The sequence below is a fragment of the Dermacentor andersoni genome, chromosome 2 (assembly GCF_023375885.2).
Source record: "Dermacentor andersoni chromosome 2, qqDerAnde1_hic_scaffold, whole genome shotgun sequence".
In the NCBI taxonomy this organism is placed as follows: domain Eukaryota; kingdom Metazoa; phylum Arthropoda; class Arachnida; order Ixodida; family Ixodidae; genus Dermacentor; species Dermacentor andersoni.
In genome coordinates this window covers 31,080,090-31,103,591 of record NC_092815.1, presented here as the reverse complement: position 1 = coordinate 31,103,591, position 23,502 = coordinate 31,080,090, and the positions used below count along the sequence as shown (strand labels likewise).

Below are 23,502 nucleotides of genomic sequence, written 5' to 3'. Positions count from 1 at the left end.
TTGTTGGCTGAAGCACATCTTCATCTCAGTCTTTGATCTTCCGCTTTATGCAGACTCAGGTGCATGTTCAGTTCCGCCGCTCTCGCATGGGCTGGTCGACCCCTTCTACACTACTCGAAAAAAGTCACTTTGTCTGCCATATGTCGCAATGTTTATGCTCAATAAAAGTTTATTTGATTTGATGTAGGGGCCGCGAAAGCCATATTGAGCAGGTTTTAAAAGAAAGCTTATCCTAGCTGCGGAGAGCATGGGCCACTATACGCCGCAGGGCGGGATCTTGGCGTTAACGAGGACAGCATGTGGGATTCCAAGTGTGCTCGACGGCCACTTTCTGTGGGGGAGACGCCTTTGAAAAGAGACTCTGTTTCGACAGTGCAACCGACGAGGGAGGCAAAGACTAAAGCGTCAATGCATTTATCACCCTGGATAATTTTATAAAATTTTCTCTGTTTCAAGATTCTCCAGAACTGACAATTTGAGTAATAGACTTTAACCATTTGGTTTTCCCATAGGACAATCAATGGTGCCTTACACGTAAACCGGAAATCTCCTCACAAAATAGCGCTGCCGTATTGTGATGTGTCTACGTGCCTGAGCACGCGAGATAGTAGTGCCATTAAACAGTCGCCGCGGGAAAGCAAGCGGTTCATCTGAGGCTCGCCGCTCAGAGCAGCGCGTAGATCGCCGATATCTGCTTTGTCACAGAAAGAACACGCATTCTGCTAAAGTCACTGCTCGGCTCAGTAACAGATGAAGAGCTAGCTTTTCCATTGATACTGTTTGTTGGCGCTGCTATTCCGTGCGGGCGGGTGAGTCAGATAAATACGTTTAATTAACGAATTGCATGTCAAGGATTAAAAGTATACTGGCGGAATTGCGCTTACTCCGAACAACATGCACATTGTCTTGTTCGCTCAGTATGATCCGTCTCTTTCTTAAAGCTCGGTGCACGATAGCTATTAAAGTCTTATAAGTGCCATGTGCCAACCGAGGCCAATTTGTGTAGTTCGCAAAGGGCACTAACCCAAAAGCGGCTTCAGTTACGTTCGAGTCTTTTACGGTCCCTTTGCCTTTTTTTTCCATAATAAGCACATATTTTAATAAGGCTCGCTCGCTGCGACGATTCTACCTAACTTTGTTGAACGAGCGGCTTACATCGCACATCGCGTTTTATTTCATTACTTGTGAGTTGCTCGGGTGAGAATAAAGCAGATTAGATGGTATTAGTGTCCTGATTATTAATCCGTAACCTGCAACCTGAATTGAACAACACACAGGCTGTTCCGAATCGAGATGTTTTCCATCAGTTAGTTGGCATTGGTGCGAGAGATTAGGCTTTAAGTCTGTGCTGCCGATTTACTTTCTTGCAACGTGGAACTTTGCTGTCGTTGCATTGGCTGCCTTAAGACAGCAGCAAGAAACGGCATGCTCTTCGAACTTTTTGTGATATGATAAAAACAAGAACAAAACAATTAAAAAGCACGAGAAGTCCTACTGACAATTGTTTTGTGATCAACTGCTTGTGACAATGTGTTCTCTAAAGGAACCGTCTTTCTATACCACGTTAAAGCTAACGACTTGCAACATATCTGGTTAATTCAGGAATTGCAGCACACATTCATTCTAACTGAACTTTCTCCGCAGTGTTCTTTAGGACGTTATCTGGAAATACGAGTTGCTATTAGAAACAGCGTAATAAGCATACAATCACTTAATTAAATCCTTTGAGATGACAGGATCTTGGGGCAGTAAGTGTACGTATCAGCATGTCTAAAAGATTGGAGAACTGAACTCTTAGAGCAGCGTCGAATCGCCATTCTGCCTCATGGTCCGCTGTCTTCGGTTGCCATGGTTGTATGTGGAAACACCGGGTGTGAAAGGACTACGCTATATACAAAAGAACATTTAAACACAGCCGCAAAGCCATGCGAATAATTCGGCAATTAGCTATTGCATAGATGCAGAACAAGTGTGACATTTGCACATGGCGATTGTACCCATATCTAGTTTTGCCTAGCGGTTAAATGGGGCATGACGTACAGATATACGACAGTGCTAAAGCTGTAATAACAAACGCTGACAGCATCTGAATATGCCGCTCCGCTGTTTAAGGGCTGTAAGATACGAGAGAAAACAGCAAGATCTCTTATAGGGCATAATCAGGTAGTCCTAAGAACATTATTTTCGATAACATAAACTTGTACTGTTCCCTTTATTTTATTGAGATGAAAATAAATACATGACTTGTTGGCCGTTTGCTCGCGACCAGCTAGTCATTTACTTGATTATTACGCAATAAAATATAAAAAATATATAAAGAACAAATTTTTTGGATTAGCTCATGCTGAAATAGAACAATATGATGTGATTCTAACGGTTGAATTCTCGCACGAAACTTTTAGTACAAATACAATCCCCGAATCGCAGATGCGCATATTTACGAATGAGACACCCACACTTGCACAGGGTGTCGTGGAGTCAATGGACACACCACATATGTCAGTCTGTTCAAGGAAGAAGCATTGACGTTCTCTCATTGTTTTGCTATGCACTGCTCTTGAAGGTCACGGACCTAACACCTTCGTAAGTAAGAAAAGCCAGTGTCAGTCAAGTAACTGGAGTTGTTCGAGGCGCTGTCTATCTGTATCGTACTTTGAACAGCCTATGAGTAGGTGGTATACGTCCTCGTCGTCGTTGCCGCAACAACGGTATGCCAGGACACGCACCTAATTCGAACTAAAGAAGTGCTTGGTGAAAGCAAGTCAGAGGTTCAGGTGATGTAAGAGGTTGTCAATATCTCGTGAGAGCTGACGATCCAGTTGGTAATCAAGATGTTGGTCAACTGTATGCAACATTGATTCCGTTGCGTTTTCTGTGAACCAATTCGACACAGGCAGGCAGTTCTCTTTTAAGGCCTCGTAAGATGCGGTGTTTGTCTCATTGGAACATTAGGATAAGACGGGTTTCCGAGCTGTCAAGAGCTGCGTTTGGCATCACGTCCGACATTTCATTTCGTCGATCAAATGGCTTATAACCTATAGATGGCCACATGCTGTTATAACATTGCACCTTGAGCAAGCTCTTACAGGAAAGTGTAGGTCACATTTGGGTCTGTTAGGCCCCATAGTGGTATTTTCCATAGAAGAGTCGCCAAAGCACTTCAGATGGCGACCCATCTTCGTGGTGTTTTTGATAGTTCGGTAAAGCCGATGACCAGTAAACTAGCTACAATCTCCGATATGTTGTCGACAACAAAAGATGTCCAATCCGGCATGCATATTTTTCTCGTAACTTTGGGATGTCGAATGCTGATGTTGAACTTTCTGTGAATGGTGACGGAGCTGTCATATGAAACCTTGGCCTCTGTCCAACCGATGTAGTTACAAGTATGAAGTCTTGTAATATGTCAAACCGATGATGTGAAGTAACTGCATTGCTGCGACTTTTCGAACCTAATTTTTACTGTTCAGGCATTGTATGATGTTTAGGTTGTTGGTTGTTCCAGAAGTCAGGGCGTGTGATTTAAATCTGTATGCCAGAAAGTGCACGTTGCAAGCGGTGAAATGTATTGCGGTGGTACAAAATTTTGTGTGTTCTGGGATGACTCTGTTTGTAAAATGAGTGGTTGTGAACAATGTTGGGTGACCAGCCCAAAAAGTTAGCGACACACTTCCACGTTACTGATCCCGTTAAAGTTAGTTCTTGCGTTTCTGCTAGTGCAAGTTTGCCGTATTAATGTTGCCTGTGGAACTCCGACACACGTTCAGGCAGAGTGCTTGTAGCTGCTGGAGTGGGTGAAGAAAAGTCTTGGATATGCTGTGAAGAACTTCTGCAGATTAGACAATCTTTTTGTCGAATAAGGGCACAGTAGACGCGGGGTGTCCATTACAGCCTATGGTATGTTAGGAGAGCAGTGACCAGCTAGAGCAGTCGGACTTGAAATGAAACAGCAAAACCTCTCTTATAGGGCGCAGTCAGGAAGTCTTAAAAGCATTATTACCGATAAAATTGCCTTGTATCCTTTCTTATTAAACGATGTATTAGCACATAAGTGACCAAAGATTTACCACTGCTTAAGCGAACACCCCTTGACAACTGTGCCTCTATAGTACATTGCACGTCGATGAATCCCTGGAACTGAGCGCAGTGTCATGATTTGAAAAAGAAAGGTAAAATAAATAGTGGTATTAGTTGTAACACGATGAGAAGCCATATGACAATGCGCGCATGAGGCAGGTTCCGCCTTTATTTATGCTATTTCAAATGCTTTTTTGCTCCTATTCTTATTTTTTGTCACAAAATAATGCAACCGAATTCGTTGAACAGCCAGCTTAGGTAGCGTGTCGCAAGTGCAGAAACAATGCTACATTGGAATGATTTCACAGATTCACAGACAACATGCATTTGGCAGCAAGAACGTTACAACTTACGTCGAGCTGAGATGTCCAGAAGGAGCTGCTTCTTATTGAATAAAAGCCACAACAGGAATTGCGATCACATTTTAATATGACTACAGATTTGTAACATCTAACGCGAAGTATTATTGTGGACCTGAGATCATATTGTCATCTGTCATTCTACAGCTTGCAAACTACTGCGAAATTACAGATGCAATAAATAAGAACTGCGGAACAAAGTGCCTAAGAGGAAGGAAGATCTGTGCTTATTACGATCCCCAACTCTTGTGCTCAGTTCACGCTCACTGCAAGAACGGCTGTTTATTAAACAATATATTTTTCTTAAATGTCATTTTCAAAAGCAAGATATTCTCATGTGCGCAGGCAAGACGCTTAAAGACCTTCAAGATTTTATCCACGAGACAAATGCTTGAGTTCTAAAAGTGAAGGAAAAGGAGGGTTTTGAATGTTACAAGTGAGCACTAAAATCATGCACCTCATTTACTGAGGCAGACCTCTAGAGCACCTCGAAGTGGCAAAAGCGAAAAGTGACAAAGGCCCCGTCGGGTGCGATGCTCTACGTTGAATGGAACAATATAGCGTGAACTTGATGTTTTCTAAATGGCGTTATCTGACTGGCCGAAGTGTGGTCACGATGATGTCACTGAAGTCTAAGATGGAAGAGTTGCGCCATGTGCACAAGCACTTGATGATGTTTGTAGCTTGTTTTTGAAATGCAGCCCCTGGCTGTTTTTCTTCATGATGCACCCATTACAATGCAGCTTGCACTGCTAGAGTGCACCGTTCTTCAAGGCGATATTTCCTTTTTCAGTTTGGCAATCACCTGAAAGGAATCAACACGTTAACGACTAAATGGCCACCATTTCATCCTTGAACACTTGGCTGCATAATAGGACAGGCAACCTCGCATTTTGTCTTGAAATTTCCGGCAGTATTATCAAAATACAAATGCGTACATGTTTCGATGCCGAGTTTTGCACAATAAAAACGCTACCAACAGTAATATGATATTTATAGTAGTTTGTAGGAACATACCAACGCCCACCGCAATAATACATTTCTTCTGGCAAATTTCGACCCTTAGCAGAAAAACAATCTTGCCTTACATATTGTATTGTCTACATGCCCCAAATTATTCAGCGTCAACGATTGGATGAGCTCCTTAGCACTCATCTGTGACCGAAAAAAAATGTTTTGATATCTTGTTTGGATATATTTCTATATAAGATGTAAAAGCATTAATTTTATCAAACCGGTGCCAGTCAGCCGCGGCCTTTATGTTCGATGATATTTCTTGGTGGTTATGCTACAACATAGGCAAGGGAACCGAGATGTTGAACATTTAGGAGCCAAGTTTAAGAGCCATGTATGCCACGTTGGCTGATGCTATGTTCAGCTGTCTACACGTAGGCTGATAGAGAAGAGTAGTGAGGGAGAAATTATAAAGACTTGTGCAGAAGAGCAACATCATATACATTGCATTTATATAGCTCAGAATTGACTGAAGATAATCGACAAAAAGTCATTCTCAAGCTGCAACAGCGCCCGCTACAAAAAGTACTCACAGATTTAAGCTTGGCGATTTCTTTTGTTTCAGATGCCCTTACTACGTCGTTAGTGATTTGTCTCACGCGCGTAGCGTATCTGCAAAGAAACAAAATCAAATGTAAACGAGCTGTGGGATCCACACGACAAGCAAGTGCACAGGCCCGCCCACTGTCCCCTTCGCCGAAACAGCAGCTTAACTGTTCAGAAACGGAAAAAGCCAGGCTTTTCTCGGCTATGCTAATTGGCATATCTGTTTACGTCACTTTTTGCGAGTACTGTAACATCGCATATTGTCCGCGTTCTCGAAGAGCTCAACAGCGGCGTTGATCAGCCAAACTGTGGCAACACTGTAAATAAGCAGCCCCGAAACTACACTGCACTCACACGCTCACCCATTAGGCGTTTGTTTAAGCGGTGCAGAGAAACACTTTTGCAAGGACTCCACGCTCAAATAGGCAAAGTAGGACCGTGACAACATAGCTGAGTCTTTACCATACACTGACGGGCTAATTTTCTGAGCCCACACACAGATTTGTAAAAATCGCTTTTGCCTTCCGTGTCCACAGATGCATGTAGCTTCAGCGGAGAAATAATCATGCGTATAGGTTGCGTCGGCTACATGAACTAAACGCACGAAATCTTGCCATGCAGATTTTCTGAGTGCTTACTACAGTGTGAAAAAGTGGTCGAGTAGGTGGCTGCGGTCTGCGCGAGCGTCCGCAGTAACTACTTAGCGAAAGCTGCTGGGTTCTAAATATTCGTTTATAGAGCGTGAATCAAGCACGCAGCATGACCATTAGGGGTCTAACCGTGGCATTGGCTTGTGCTTTGTTTTTCGCGAAAGCTGGGGAGCGAAAGGGCCGATCAAGATCTCTAAATAAGCGTGCTTCACACTATATTGCTCTCGAATCACGGAGATTGGCTGTCCAAGAATGTACTGTCCGAATGCTCTACGTTCTTCTTGCGTTGCGCTGCCATAGGAGTTGTCCGTATGGAGTGAGTATGTTGCTTATTTTGGGATACGTTGCGCAGTTTCACAAAGTAGAGAGGATGGCGCCAGCTTTACGTGAAGATATTGGCTGCTCGGTAGCACTCGGCACCAGCAGGATTCTTTGAATATTTTATACTCGTGGTAGAGTGAAGAACAATCGACCATATGAGAGCCGTCATAGGCTGTCGTAATATGCCACAACTGAACAGGTTGAACTCTATGCATCTGGCACAGGATAATGTTGTTTGAATTTTATTTTCATAAGTAGAACGGAAAACTTCATTGATAGTCTTAAAATGTCCGAAAACTCATGTGGGAACTCAAGAATAATAACGTTTTTCTTTCTTTTATTAATCATTTGAGATTCAGAAAAAAAGGCTACAAAGCTGGGCTTACGACGTGCCGAAAAGAGCTTTTCAGAATAATGTAGGAGCAGATGACCAAAAAAAAAAAAAAAGTTTATTTCACCAAGGATTGTGTGCGAAGAAATTAAAAGCAAAAAAAAAACAGAAAAAGAAAGAGGGCTAAGCTTTTCCTTTTTTATCCAGCAATGTTGTTTCTGCTTTCACATTCTACCCTGCGCCCCACGCACTCCACGTCAAAAGATTTTCACTAACCCTGCTGTCAGCCTCGAGGTTCGCCTAATTTATGCTAACATTCATTGCTAATTCGAAATTGCGAAACAATGCACCGCTCCTGCACCATCATCGCCACATACTGAAGAAGGTTGCGGCATAAACAGCAAGATTCGTATGCATGCCAAAACAAGGTCATTCGTACACCAGCGAGTTGACGGTCTCCTCGACGTGTTCGCTACTGGGTGAGACATTGACGAACATGAGCGTTTTGGCGGTGCCGCCCAGGGAGTCCTGCATGAGCATGGTCAGCTTGTTGTTGCGGTACGGCACGTGCGACTGCTGCGTCACCAAGGCCTGGATCACGTCTCCGAGTGCTGAGAGCGACTTGTTGATGCTGTTTGTCTCCTGCAAATGCAGAAAGGTCGCTCGGCGTGTCAAGCTGGGTTTCGATAGTTGGAGTAAACAATTGGTGCCTCTAATCATTACCTCAGCAGTCAGCAGTTTTAGGAAATATCGCTGTAAAGGGATGAGATGGAGGCATGTGGAAAGGTAAGTGCAGATTAGATGGCAGATATTTTTTTACAGCATGGTGTCACGGACTAACAAGCGAGCATGGTCTGTGGATGTGGAAAGGTGGACGGTAGATGAATGTGTTGAGAAGAACCATCGCCGACTTCACCTGATGGTGCCCCTCCCTTCGCCTACCTGTTAGTCGGAGAGCGCAGCTGCACACGTATTCCCCCTATAGTAAAAGTTCGAACGATGCGTGTGCTCCTGCATGGGTGTGAGCCCTGATCACGAACCCGAAAAACGGTCTGAATTCGGCACAAACACAGCTCTATATATATATATTTACCCTTCTAGCTCGTCGTCGTGAGACCCTAAATAGAAACGGGGCCATTAAGCGAGACAAAGCTGCGTTCTAATGTGGCGTGTAGCTGTCTAAGAAAATCCATGTCGGCGTGTTACCACCTTTCACTTTATATTACAGCGAAGTGTGAGTTCTCGTGCATCTGCATTGATTCTTTATTCACGATTATCAAGCTCAGGCTTACCTTTATGTGCTGTCCTTCAAGGCCACTCTTATCCAGTCTTTCACTGCCGGCAAGGTCAACGAGACTTAGCTGCAATATTGAGTCAGAAGAAAATTCGTGTTTAGGCGATACATGTGCGTATACATACATATGGTTGGGAGCAAAATATTCTATGGGGCTTTGATAAGCGTACCGATTTACTGGGCATTGCAGCCTTCGCATGCGGTTCACTGTACGTTCACATAGCAGAGTGTAAATTATTAGGCTTCGCCGCAATCTGCACCTGGGGCACTATAAAGTAAATTTATTCAAATTTGTATCTATATCATTTCCTTCGTTAGCACTTCGTGGTTGGCCATACATTTTCGCGGCAATGCCCACGTCACCAGTTTTAACGAAGAGTCACGAAAACCACGAAAACTCCCCATCTAAATATAACGTGTGGACACTGATTATTCATGGTCAGGCTAAAAAAAACTTTTCATTACGATTCTGTGCTTTTGTTCCCATTAGCATGCTGCGATTTGTGAAAATGTTTTCGGGGTACGCCTAGTTCGCCTGTTTGCCACGCGAAGTCACAAAACCGCGTAAATTCACGGCAATAATGTGACGTGAACGCAGCAAGGACGCTTCTATACCGAACAAAACTGCACTGGTTTTGGAATAGCCAGAGGCTGGCCCCATTCCGAAAGGAAGAGAATATGGCTGTCCACTGATCTCAGCCATGTCTACTCGGCGCTGCCGGAGAGAAATTATTTGCGTATATCAAACATTTCCGATCCATTTCGGCGCATGTAAGACAGTGCTTTGAAAGATGTTCACTGAGCAACCATTATGGTGGTATACTTCACGCCCCCTTGCATGCCTCCGCAATTGTCGACCATCCACTGCAAACTATGCAAGGGAAAGTGGACCAATCGGTGACGCCGGAACCACTCTCCTCAGCCGGTTATCTGCTTTTATTATGCAAATTCGGCTCCACTGACACTCTCGTGTACGCACTTCTCGCCTCTAGTCAACCAATTAGGTAAGGAAGCCCTATCGCGGTAGGCCCTGCTACTCGCTTGAAAAAAAAAATAATCTCCTAAAACGAGGAGAGCGTTTGACTGGGCAGTTGAAAGAACCTTGCGGATAATCAGCCGTGCTTGCGTTGGCGGTTGTAAATTTGACGTCAGGATCGAGATTGGAACGCCAGAATGGAATAACTTTACATTATAGCTCGCCTGGAGTGTAACAGGTGATGGCAATGCACATAGCGTTCTCAGTTACAAATTGACATTACGACATTGTTGTTTTATTACAAATTGACATCATTATTGCCTCACAGAAGCATATAAACATACTACGTAAAAGAGAGAAAAGAAAAACGATTGCAGTTGTTCCCTGAAATGGACCCCACGCCCGCCCACTTAAACAGGAAGAAGCAAAAGGAAACAAGAAGCGAAAGGCAATGCACAGAAGAATACCTCTCACGCAGAAAGACAAGAAGCCCTACAGACCAGGGTAGAATACCGTAGCCGAAAATCATTTTACGAAGAACGCCTTTGTGAAACCCGTGTTCAGATTATCCTTGATCACTTTACATGGCCAACAGCGCATATCACGGGACGTGTGAACGAACAGGAACAGATGCACTGAGGTAAGCGAAGTAGCTCAGTTTAGAAGAAAAGATGGCTTCGCAACAAGACGCTAGAGAACAGAGATTATTAAAGACCAAGCTGCTGAAACTTGCACAGCAGAACAAATAAAAAACTATTGCAAATCAGGATTCGCAAAAAGAACTCAAGGCGCCTCACTGCAGTACCACAAGCCGAGAACGTGGGTCTCGGCGCACGTACTTGCCAGTAAGGTGACCTACGGCAAGTGATTCGGTATCGGGCAACGCAAGACATTACTGTTCACCAAAATCATGACCAATATCCCAATATCTATGTTTCAAAGTGTGCATCGCACAGTTGTTCACCCCGCAGTGACTCAGTGACTACAATATTCTGCTTGTAAGCACGACGGCGATGACTCGATCTCCGGCAGCATTCATACGGGGAAAAAATGCTAAAGCGCACGCTACACTTAGACTTATCTGCACATGGTAAAAAAAAAACAGATGGTCAAAATTATTCCGCTGCCCTTTAGTACGGCATCTCCCAAAGTCACACTGTTCTTTTCGGATGTTAAAAATGAATGAATGAATGAATGAATCTAACATACGTTTTAATAGCGTCACTTGGCTTATAGTGGAAGACTGATTTCCTCTTTCCATCAATGCCAGCTCATTTCTGAAGACGTGCTGGCAGATCACAGCACCACGGGAGAACAAGCATATGGCCCACTCCCGCAAATGTTACAAAACGCAACGTGATCGCAGTGCGAGGGCGATGTGTTAGGCACTTCTGGTTGAGTAGTTGCAGTAGGAAGCACGCATCACACGCGGCGACTTAAGTGCTACTTTGCACGCTTAGGTTTTAAACGTGCACTACATCCTACACCATGCATGATCGAGCTTTGGGCATTGGTACAGAGACTATCACATGGTCACTCACTGTTAAGCTAGGCGGCAGCGTTACTATGTCGACCTTTGTTGAGTGAACATAATGAAATGTTCACAGTGGCGGGCACACCTATGTAGATAAAACAAACACGGCAGATCTCAGCTGGTTTCACAACCTCTCAGTCCTTGCCATCTCGCGGAACAAGCCCCGCAAGTAGGTGGCCTGAAAACATTATTTCTAAATGCCCCCTTACTCCGTCTTTTTCCATAACGTAGGGGTGATTCGACTCCACTTCACCTTCATTTCGACTTTTTCTCCCGGTCACCCATTCCTCTGTACATGTGACCTTTTGTGGCATGTATGCTCTCGCTCAGAGATCAAAGTGGCTTCACTGTGGATGACTCGAGTGCTCGTTACTTCACTCGAGAAGCCACAGAACGCAAGCAATAAACTTGGTGATAGATGATACACGGAGACCGTAAAGCAGTATGAAAAAAAGAAGTATTGGATGAGGTTGGTACGACTTGCTTACTCTGCTGCCAGGTCATTTACTTCCAGCAGCCGCGATTTCATATTGTTCTATTTTTCTATTTGCTTATTCGGCATCTAAATTCGTTCTTGCTGCTTTCGAAGAGCGGCGACCAGTGCTTCTAAATAGGGAGGTTCAAGGCTCGAGAGCGTTTCAGGACTGGCACTTATTCTGCCCTGACTCAATGCTCGTGGCATCGCTGATAAAATGCCGCATTTTATATCCTTACACTATGCCATCGCTGTAGTGACTTCGACAGACTCAGGGACTATTACGAAATGTAGAAGAGCAGAAAGAAAAGCAGCATAATAAAGAAATGGATGCGCATTCTGTTTGAGTTCAGAAGCGCGTGCGACGATAGCCTCAAAGTTTATGAGGACGCTACCTTCTCTACATTTTTCCAGATCATTAATAACAGAGAAGCGCTAAAAATGCGAAAAACGAATGAATAAATATGCAGGCAGCAAGATTATTGACAAACTATAGCCGAAAAGCTTTTCGAACTTCTTTTGTGAGTGACTTCTGCATTACTATGCATGTGACGTCCTCGACGATAGATCATAAACGTACTAAACGGCGTATTAATGCAGAACAAATTCATAAATACATGTTTCCACTGACATGATGCTGCAGTGATTTCTTCCACGGCGTGGCTTTTACCGAGTAGAGAAAGCGAGACAGATAGTGCATAGAACAAAATACATGGTACATATAACAAGCGCCACAAAGTGCACGCGCGGACGCATAACACGCTTTCGCCAATGTCCGCTTCATCCGTTTGTTTTCTTCATGCAGTTCGCCTTGGGATCGACAGCAACGGTCACAGAAATGCATCGCACACTCATGCTCACTGAAACCATAAGTAATTTTGAAGACTGTGCCCAAGAACCAGTGTGCTACAAACGGTGGTGAGACCTGTAACGTGTGGGTATACATCAACGTCACCCACCCAGAATATAACTGCACAGCATTCAACGAATTTCTTCAGTGAGCATTTCGGCTTGCCTGACGTCGGGATCATGCCAAACCGTTTGTTTTCTTCATGCAGGTTAGTGACACTGTCATCTGTCAAATGCAATTACCCGTTTTTTGTCCAGCTGGCGTGCCCACGTAGCCCAAGTAGAGTTGAAGAAACATTGAAAATTTTGGAAGAAAATAGTTTCTTTTGTTTTCATCAATCAGGAAAAAAATAAAAAAAAGATAAAAACAAAGCATCCCCGCAGAAATCTTCTATTGTTTCCAGAAGTTTGGTCAAAAGAAGGAGTTTGGGAATTTGCGAAGCACCTGGGTCCATCCACGTGGTGGCACTTTGCTTCAACCAACCCTTGAGCACCCTCGCCTGTCGCGTACTGCGGATTCCTTTTTCTTTTGAGGCATGTGAAAGAAACGGGTCCGAGTACGGAAATGTGCACAATGTTAGATACGGACCATTGACTAGCATCAGTAAAATTTCCGAACACAACCATTCGTCGTCGCATTCCAATTATGGTGCGCAGGTGCGCGTCGATCATACTATTGGACCCGTCAGACAAGTTGGCTATCCCGCCCTCGTGTGCCGCGCTTGGAGCTTTTGCCTGCCCCCTGTGTGACGCTTCCCGAAAGTGCAACCGGAGGCCGGCCCGGTTCGAAGTAGTTGACCCTGGTCCCGAAAAAAAAAACCTGATTTGCAGCATTGGAAGCTCGTGCAAGGTCGACCAGTCCCCTCTTGCTGAGCTACCAAGCGAGGAGGCAACGCCGGACGGAGGCGAACATCGGAGACCAGAGCCCATTGAATGTCCCCATTGGCCGAACATGACGCCACTTACACGGGCTACGAGTGGATAAAAATGATGATACCTGTACGGATTCGCCGACTGGATAAAAATGACAACACCTGCACAGCCTCGACGACTGGCTGGAAATGACGTGATCGACCGCGAGGAAGTGAAGGATTCATAAACCCGAGAACCATCGGAAAGAGACGTTCTTCTTGCCGCGGGCCGCGGCGTCCGATTTGTTGGTGGCCGTCGATGACTTTTTACTGTTATTTCGCTTTGTTCTATTCATGTAAATAACGTAAATAATCGTCATTTCTCTAAGTCTTCCTCACCGTCAGCCAACTCCCGCACTCAGCGGCAAGATCGAATAACACCAAGCTAAGCTACAGGCTCGCAGGGTATCGGGTGCAAGAACTGTATACGTGCACTCGAACTTCCATGTTTGGAAGGCTTCGTCCGCTGCACAGCGAAGTGCTGACGCGTCAAGCGGAAATGAATAGGACATAGATTGATACAAATGTCGAAGCTTTGATGTGAAATCAAAGCGTTTACGTGAAATCGTGCCTAGATTTTGAACCCGGAAGCTCTGCTGGGACTTTTGTGATGCAATAATGTAGGAATTATATTCTTTTCAGTGTTAGAGAAATAAATGTGTTGGGTTTTTCATAGTTCTGTGCGCTATCGTGTTCTTTTTTAATTTTTCGCCTTGTTCTAAATTTTTTCGTATTTTTCTGAAAAAGAAATGAAAACCAGTTCTTTTCCCGCGCCTCAAAATTTCATGAAATTTTACATCTCTAACTGTCTGAGCATAGTCTGCTCAGCCGGATGCGAATCGGTTCTCTCTTTGGTTATGTTGTGTAGTGATGTCGGGCCTAATACTCGCCCAGAAGTTCAAAAGTTGCTTGCGAAACTCTTAAAAGGTCAGAAAAACATTCGCGAAAAGCTAGATGGTATTGAGATAAAGAAAGTAGAAGTCACTTAAGAGGAAGCTTTAGGCGGGGCCCAACTCCGACGCGGCCTATTCAAATACATGTAAAACGCAAAAACGTTTTTCTAAGATAACCCCTCGACCGATTTTAATGAAATTTGTTGCATTTGAGAGAGAAAGTTAAATTCTAGAGACTGTTGCAAGCGGAATTTCGATTTAGGGCCAGAATTTTGTTTAAAAATGTTTCGAATATTTGACCGTTTGAAAAAATTAGAAGCATGAAGTTTACAAATTCATAGCTCTGCATCAAGAACAGATATTGCGGTTCTGTAAACGGCATCCATTAGATCACTGAAAGCGGACAAATTCGGTGCGTCATTTTACATGTTATATGACTTTGTTACATTGGTTAGAAGGGTTCTGAAAAAGATGTATTTTAATATTACCAAATTTTTTACATTCATGTGTAACACATCAATTTTGTCCGCTTTAGATGTACTATTAGATGCAATCCACAGAATTGTATTATGCTTTTTCGTTATTGAGTTACAGAGTTGTAAACTTGATAGTATTGTTTTCTGAAAATTTTCGAATTTTGCCAATTTTTAATAAAAAATTGACAACCTAACTGAGAAATTCGAAACCAACAGTCACTATATTTAAGGTTTTTCTTTTAAATGCAACAAACCTGGTCAAATTTGGTGCGGTGGTTGCCGAGAAAAATGAATTCTTCTTTTACATGTATTTAGATGGGAGCACTCGAGCTCAAGCTTCCTCTTAAGTTATGACTCAAATAAAGACAGTAAAATATAAGCTGGAAAAAACGGTCGGAAGCTTGTAAAGCAAACTAGTAGATCTTGAAGATAGAAGCAGGCAAAATAACTTGATTGTTTTTCGTACCTCGGAAAAAAAGAGCTGACGAAAGTTTCGATGAGCTCGATGAAAGTGTAATCAAAAGCGTATTTGTTGACATCTTCGGAACGCAAATATCGTCTGCAGAAAGGACTGACAGAATTGGCCGCCAACAAACAAGTAAGCCTCGACTATTAATCCTGAAACTTATTGATCACCGCAATAAAGTAGCTGTGCTAAAAAACGGCTTTAAACTAAAGGGTTCATGTCGATTTCCAAGGCCTTTTCAGAGCGACATGGCGCAAAAGAAGAACCTTTTGGGAGAGCATGGTGGAAAATGGAAGGGCAGGCGAGAAAGTGAAATTAAGCTGAGAAAAAATACGAGTTAATGGCACTGTATTCGTTTGGGATGCAGAGCGCAAAGAAAGAGGGCCAGTTCAAGGGAATGTCGTTAACAAATCGCTCCTATGAACCGAAACAGAGTCACACAAATTACATCGACTTATTCAATTTAATGCCCGCAGTATTATTAATACACTTGATGACTTGGAAAGTACCATATTAGCGCATGCACCCCATGTCATTGCAATAACCTCAACTTGGTTACATTCAGAGATCAATCATGTGGAAATACGACCTCCAGGGTATAGCATATATAGACCTTCCCGTGGTGATGGCGTAGCTGTTCTGTTTAAAAGCTACCTAAATGCGAACAGGTTGCCTGACATAGTTGGCGTTGAGTGTGCCATTATTGAAATATATCTTGAGGAACTGAATCTTGTTGTGGGTGCATTTTAGCGCCTTCCGGAGGCCTATAGAGCTTTCATTGACGAAGTTAACAATTTTCCTTGTACCTGCCATACAAATTCTAGTAATGCACTGTGAATTGGCAATATTAATGTTCCTCACGTTAATTTGGACAAGGACTTGCCGGAGGCACTTTCTAGTGTTGCTGAGACTGGTCGACATTGTCCTTTCCTATGACCCAACGCATCTAGTAAACTCAGCCACCCGTGTTCAAAACAACACGCAATCTATTCTTGATTTTTTTTTCTGGTGAGACAGTGTCCTTTGTTGAAATCATAGTTTCTGCGTCTTTTCTGGTGTATATAATCACTGAATGTTTTCTTTGAGCATTGCACTCCGCACAATGAAAACAGTGAAAAAAGAGCGCATAGTGCCAAATTTCACACGTGCTAATGCCGTCGCCTTTCTTGACTTGTTAGATATATAGTTTTCTGTTTTCCATAGTTTGTACGAGTCACGCACCTGCTCTGTCGACGGTATGTGGGTTCCCTTCAGAAATATTGTAATGAAATGCGTTTCAAGTTATGCTCCCTCAAAGATTATCAGAGTACATTCTTCTCGACCATGGATCCCGACAGAAGTAGTGTGCCCGCGACGAAAGCTAAAGACAGTGCGCAAACAAGTGCGCCAGAACTCATCACCAGCTTCTGCATCGAAACTTACGGATTTGCGTCTACAGTTAAACGAAACTGTAAAAAGCTAAAGACTACTATTTTAATACACCTTTGAAGCATTTTCTGCTTTCGTCTTCCGTGAAGTTCTGGCGACACTTGTCACCTAACAAGTTACAAGCGTATAAGATGCTCGTTGACGGTGAATTAGTCACCTACGAATCACTCCTTGAGTCATCATTTACCCCGTTCTTTTGTTCTATTTAGACGGATGGTCTAGATAGAATATACTGAAATACTGAAATTACTGACATAACGATAACTGAAGAGGACGTTTTTCTTTCACTGCTTCTTAGTACGGATATGAAAAAAAAACGAAACAGCCTAAAATTGACTGTAGACCGAACACATTTCTAGTAGGTACGCCGAATGGCGCTTGAGCTACCTATCTCTTATATTCAAAAAATAATTATCCACTACAGAACTCCCAACAGATTTGAAGCGTGGGAAAACTGTTCCTATCCCTAAAGCTCAAAACCCTTCACTAATTACCTAATGCGGGCCAATATCTTTACTATGTGCCTGTTCAATGATACTGGAATGCATTATTTTTAAGCATGTGTCAAATTTTCTGCAGCAAAATAACGTGATTGGCCGGTGACAACATGGTTTCCATAAGGGTATGTCGACAGTTACCCAACTCCTTGAGACGATACCTGAATTTGCCTTAGCCTTGGACAAACACAGTCAAATAGATATTCTCTTATTGGACTTCCAGTAGGCATTTGATCGTGTCTCACATCAAAAGCTTTTATTAAAATTAAAACCCGTACTAAAAATAATTCTCTGTTGTCATTAACAGAAGCAAACTTATCATCTAGAAGCCAATGTGTATCGGTCGCAAGCTCGTGTTCATGCCGGCACCAGTGAAATAAGGCATTCCGCAAGGGTTGGCCATTGGGCCATTATTTTTTTTTATTATTCGTCAACGACAGCACAAAAAAATACCTGTACAAATCATATTAATGGTCGCTGTCTTACTCAATCATTATATATACCTAGACGTAATAATCATTTCAGATCTCTGATGGAATGACTACATCAATTTTATAGAAAAGACAGCCATGAAAAAAGCTTGGACACCTAAGAAGTTCCCTACGCCAGGCAACTCAAAAATAAAATTATTGGCTAATATAACCTATATTCGCTTAGTTTTGAAATACGCCTCGGTGGGTTGGGATCTGTACAGGAACAAAAATAGCAAAAAACTTGTGAGCGTACCGAGAAAATCCACTCGTCTTATCTTTCGCTCGTGCAATCACTACACCTCAGTTATTGCTCTTCTTTCAGACAGCGAACTTGAAATCCTTATATCTACGACGACATCACCATAGATGAAAATACATGCATTTGCTTTATCATCATAAGCTGGGTATTAACTTGAGTGCATATATAGAAAAGGTTACGCGACAACCCACTCGGGCGTATCATTGAAAAAAATTAAAAAGATTTTCTCGTAGGAGTAACACCTACGAAGATTATTTTTTCCCGCGAATTGTGCACGAGTGGAACAATCTCCTGAGCGATGTTGTGAATGCAGCAACAGTGCCTTGATTTTCACCACAGATGAAAATTTTGTTACAGTTCTTTTGTGACCGTATTTGCTCTTATCCTTTTCTGTTGTTCTGACGTTAGCATGTCTTTCAATATATTTTATTCATTGTGCACTCTTACTTGTACATTGAATTTCACTATGTTCCCAACTGTGTGTTCGGAGTGCTTATTGTGCAACACTTTTCTATATAATTACAGCGCGCTATCATGTATTTTGTTCCATCAGAGAGACATTGTTCCACTGTCCACCCCTGCTGACGGCCTTATTATAAGGACAGCAGAAGCCTTGTAATAAAATAAATTAATATGCTATGGAGACCGAGAATCATTACTAAAAGCATGAGATTTCATTCCTATTTTTGATTGGGAGATATATAATGATGTGCAGGACGAGTAGGAAATCTTTTTTTTTTATTATTTTGATGGTCCTTTGAAGGACCTCCCAGAAGAAAACCCCATCCCATCAGTCAAGAAAATATGCTCTATGTCTCCCTCTTGTTTACATAAAAAGCAGTTGACACCCCAGAGAACGAACGGTACCCTCTCCTGCATCCGCGTTTTGACCATTCAAGTACCATTGTAAACCTTGATGAAGAAGGTCTTTACCCCATGAAGCATAGGCATGTTCTTGACCTTCTTTAAGGCCACGAGCTCACGCATATTTCTGGCGTTCCAAAGCCAGCCAGCTATCTGAAGCACACGGCGCATTCGCTTTGTGAACCTCTGTCGTATTCTTTTACTGCGAAAGCTCGCACTTTAAGGCACCGTTTTAGACTAGCTGATCAATCTCCGGGATCGGCCCATGTACCTCAGTACTCTACTCAGTACGCTCAGTACGCTCAGTACTGTACTCATGTACTCAGTACTCTACTCTCTGTACGCTATTTAAAAACTGCGACGTTGTACCGACTTTATGATCGCCCAAGGTAATTACGTTTTAGCGTTTCTTCGCCGCGGCCCTAATTCCATGGTCGTTTTAACATACACCACATGACATAGCCATAGGTATATGTACGATCTTATAACAAGTAGTCGTTGACGTCGTCACAATTCGTATTAATCTCGCTTACGCTCGTTCATTACCAAAGTAGAACCCAACAATCGCCATGTATACATTCGCGTCAATGGTCGCCCTAGATATAATGCCTTTGCCGCCACACGATCGTCTTCAACGTGGTGCTCGTCGTGATGTTGTCGTCACACACACACGCATAAGCTCGCAACCACAGACACACAACTGCTTAATTTACACAAGCCCGTTGGTCCACCTGGTACCGCTTTACAGAACCCCAAACAGCGTCGGTGCCAGACGCTCGCGCTGACTGGGCGCTAATTAATCGCGGATGGTTTACCGCCGGTCCTATTTTGTGCGCCACGGAAGTATACGACGCCTGCAATGCCACTGGCGGCGCTCATCATGCATGCCTGCAGCGTTGTGAGGCGCTGTCACATCCTCTCAGAGCTTTTCGTGCCTCGTTTGGATACCTTCTGAACGGTGACAAACGGTGCTCGGCGAGATTGCGTGAGTTTGGCGACGCCGGCTATAGTAGCTGACAATGCGTTATGAGTGCGAGACTGCGCGAGACCTGAGCTAGAACACGCTTAATGCTGCCTATAAATTTATCATGTCTGATAGCTCGATGAGCTTTGCAATCACCGTTCATAGAAAGCGCTTTGGCTTTATGACGGATTATGCTGTGGTGAGCCGTGCGAACCGCAGCAGTCACTGACCGCTGACTGCTGTTAGCATACTTACTACCCTGTGTGGACGCTAATTCTGAGGTTCAACCACCGAGAGGATGCCACGACGCATAATTAATAGGCATATTACGTAACAGGCACCTGGTAACGCAGATTTTTCTTCTATGGGTTTATTTTTATATACTACAACCGTCTATGGAGTGTTAAGCATAACAGCAATGTAAACGAGAAGACCTTGCTGTTTACGAGTAAGTTCATCCAACGCGGCGGTATATACATTATGTTGATAGTGCGCATAAGTTATGAGCGGCGCATGGAGACGGCGAGTACCAATAAGTAAATCTAAAGCATGCTGCAATCTCGTTCTGTCAGTCAGTGTCTTGTGGGCTGCTCGAAATGAAAGCATTCCCACTCGAGCGGTTTCCTCTGCGGCACTGCGCTTACGCAACGAAGCTACGGCAGAGTAGATGCACAGTCTCGAAACACCGCGCGCCACATTGCTTACTTGCGCCGTATTTCTACAGGACTACCAGCGCCTATAGTAGTTCATGTGTGTGCGTGTGCGCGCACAAGTTTCCTTAGACACACACGGTGTGCGTACTCTCTCACACACACACACGCACACGCACACACACACGCACGCACACACACACGCACGCACGCACGCACACACACACACAGGCGCGCGCACACGCGCACACGCGCACACGCGCGCGCGCGTTCTACATGACGTACCTTTCCCCTAAGAACGGCTCCGTTCAGGCGGTTGGTGCTGGTGATCTCGACCGTAGCGACGAAGTGCGACCGCGAACTTTGGGCGTTCATGCGTGTGCAAGCGACGCGTCTGTTCCTCAGCGCGCGCGCGAAGCACTCGCACAGCTGCGCCGAGTTGGACACCTCCTCCGTCGTCACACCAGGCACGAACGTGTGGCCGCTCGAGTCCTTGCGAACCTCGAGCTTTTCCTGCAACAGCGGGTGGTTGAAGAGAACTTTGTCATTTGTTGAGCCCACGCTTTCTTTGTCTATATTTGTTGAGCCCAAGCGTTTCCTGGCTAAATAAGATAACCTCCAAGACCTGATCGACAGTTGCTGAGCAAAAGTTGACGCTGGAGCCAGCGTTTCGGTTAGGGGACATGGAACATGGTGGAGGGGAGGGGGCAGTCCTGCGATCTCTCTAGCGACTAGTCTTGGACCATGGCATTCTTGAGACTATGCGAAGAGGCCATTACGTGCAGTGTGAATATTTTTTTCGGGTAACCTTACATCAAGGACTGACAGGGTTGATGCATTTGAATTGTATTATTATTATTATTTACTTACATAAGTATTTATTTACGTATTTATTTATATTTACCTACTTATTAATTATTTACTTATTTATCTTGTACTGAGTGTAGATGCGTTCTAAGTTTATTCTTATTGACGTGCTTTTTAAATCTTGTGCTTAAGCCATCACATGATCCATTAAGTTTTTTTATGTTAATCAGCAATTCATTTTTCGAACCCATGCATAAGCGAAGTGGAGCAGCAGGAAGCACCCAACCCGCATCCCCTAGCTAAGTTCACCTATCTTCGTCCAGATCATGACACGTCTCCTTGTCGAAACATTGGTTCCAGAGACATGTTTCTATCCACTCCTGTCGACTATTTCCATCCGCCATTTTCTTGTTAATCTCATTCTATATGGTCCTTAAGACAGGTTATTCAACAGAGATGTCGGCTGCTGTATTACAGCCCGTAAGGTTTACCTCCGGATTGCTGTTCGCCTTGAGCAGGTCCACAAAGCGCTCGTTGTAGAGTTCGACGAATGTCGCTGTCACCACAAACGACTGCTTCATTCTTCGTGTGTCCGGGAACATGCGAAAGAAGTAGTGGACCACTGTACTTTGCCGCTAGCTTAAATAATCAGATTTATTTTTCTCAGTTTGCTTAGGCTGACATTGTCATTGACAGGAATGCGCCATCGTGCACCAATATCACGTGAACTTACAAGAAAGCCGACCTGCGTATTTATCTCAATTTTCATTATTAGAATCCGAACTGTGGTCACAGGCGGATCTTGCGCCACCTCGAAGCTGGCGGTAAAGAAATTTCTTAATGTCGCAATGACAACTTTGTACTCTCACAGCCGCCGCAAGCACTGTTGCAAAACTGAGATGATACGAAAGGAACAAACGCACAAATAAACAAAACTAGACCTATGTTCTTGTTTATGTGCACAACTGGCAGGCATGAAGTTGCTGCAAAAAAGTGCATTATAACCATACTTATTTGCTCGACAATACGAAAACAGCGAATATTGCCTTATTTCGTCCGAGGCAAGTAATAGAGAAACCAAATGCAAACAGCGTTCTTTGAAGCAAGTCAGCAATGTTTTCCTGTTTTGCTCCCGCGCGTTTGTATGCTTTGGTACTTTGAGAGCTTAGCCGCACTGGGCATTTTTCCATCCCGGGGGCGTTCCAAAAGCGTCCGAATCAGCACATACACTTGTTCTTTGCTCCGAATGGTGTTGCTTCTGTCTGGTTGTTGATCACGCCATTGAGCAGACGTGAGCGTGGGTATGTCGATTTGCCTGCTGAGCTCTCTACGAGAGGGGAAAAGAAGCATCAACACGTAGCACCGAGTAAACGCAGATGTATGGAGAAACGAGTTTTTGCAGAAGAACACGGTACATACGCGGCCATGAATTGCGTAGGCAAATTCTACAGATGGTTACGAGCGACGATAAATGCCACAAGGCTCAGGCACCACGCCGTGCGGTGCCAATTTTGTTATATCCTGTGAAGTTCCAGCTGCAAAGAACCATTGCCATTGAAGGAAATAAGAAAGAAGTAGGTCAATTCAGTATTCTTTTTTTTTCGTGTGCTTAGCTAGGCGCCAGGAGATGTGCCGCTCGAAGCACAAGCGAGAAGTGCAATTTTGTTTCCTTCCAACCCAAGGGAATAAGGCCCCGTAGGAACGGCGCCGTGGAAAAGGGGGGAATGGCTGGGGAGATGGTAAACTGCTTGGCTCCGCCGCCGGCATATCGGACTTAAGCACTGCCACGCTGTCTCTTGTCTACAAAAGGACCCAGCAAAACACCTCTTTCCTTGGCTTGTAAACTCCCAGAAGCTAGTGCTTGACCCATTTCGCCATCTTGTTGAAACACACCGTCACTAACATAGTGCCGAACGCTGGCTTTGAGGTGAGCATGCTTCAGAATGGCTGTTGCATGAAACGCTTGATGGAAAGGGGCCTTTCAAGAATTGCCAACATATTGGGTGATCCAGCTCCTTTAGTTTTCTTCTTTAACATGTTGTACTTTTGAAGTAATATTCAAGAAAAGCGCTGTAAAATATATCGCCTAGTTTGCTCACTCGTTTTCGTTTAGTTCCTAGATATAAAGCTTTTGCCATTCAAGTTGATCTAGAACTACCATAGCAAGCTCAGTTTAGCCCCATGTGAGGCCTATACTCGCGGACAACTTTCTGTGGCAATGCGAGGAAAGCTACGGGCGCGGGGCTGCTGCACATGTTTTACGGCGCCAAGTAGTCCGCAAGCGTTTTACAGTGCTTTTGGTTGCTCGGAACAGACGTTGAATCAACGCAGCTTCACGTGCGACGGTTTCGCGTTTGGCCAGACGCGGAACGGAAAAGCCGCAAAATA

At 43.9% G+C, this 23,502-nt stretch overlaps 1 protein-coding gene across 1 annotated transcript in view; it reads right to left on the bottom strand.

Annotated features, from left to right (window-relative positions):
- Positions 1 to 4,484: 4,484 nt before the first annotated feature.
- The window catches only part of LOC126542485 (uncharacterized), an 81,836-nt gene continuing 62,818 nt past the window's right edge, over positions 4,485 to 23,502 (bottom strand). Inside the window, exons 7-12 of the mRNA XM_050189572.2 lie at positions 21,606 to 21,696; positions 20,593 to 20,820; positions 8,591 to 8,659; positions 7,738 to 7,940; positions 5,984 to 6,062; positions 4,485 to 5,241 (exon numbers count right to left, since the gene is read on the bottom strand). Coding sequence (XP_050045529.2) covers positions 5,206 to 5,241; positions 5,984 to 6,062; positions 7,738 to 7,940; positions 8,591 to 8,659; positions 20,593 to 20,820; positions 21,606 to 21,696 — 706 coding nt within the window. The 3' untranslated portion in view covers positions 4,485 to 5,205. The remainder of the gene's footprint in view (positions 5,242 to 5,983; positions 6,063 to 7,737; positions 7,941 to 8,590; positions 8,660 to 20,592; positions 20,821 to 21,605; positions 21,697 to 23,502) is intronic.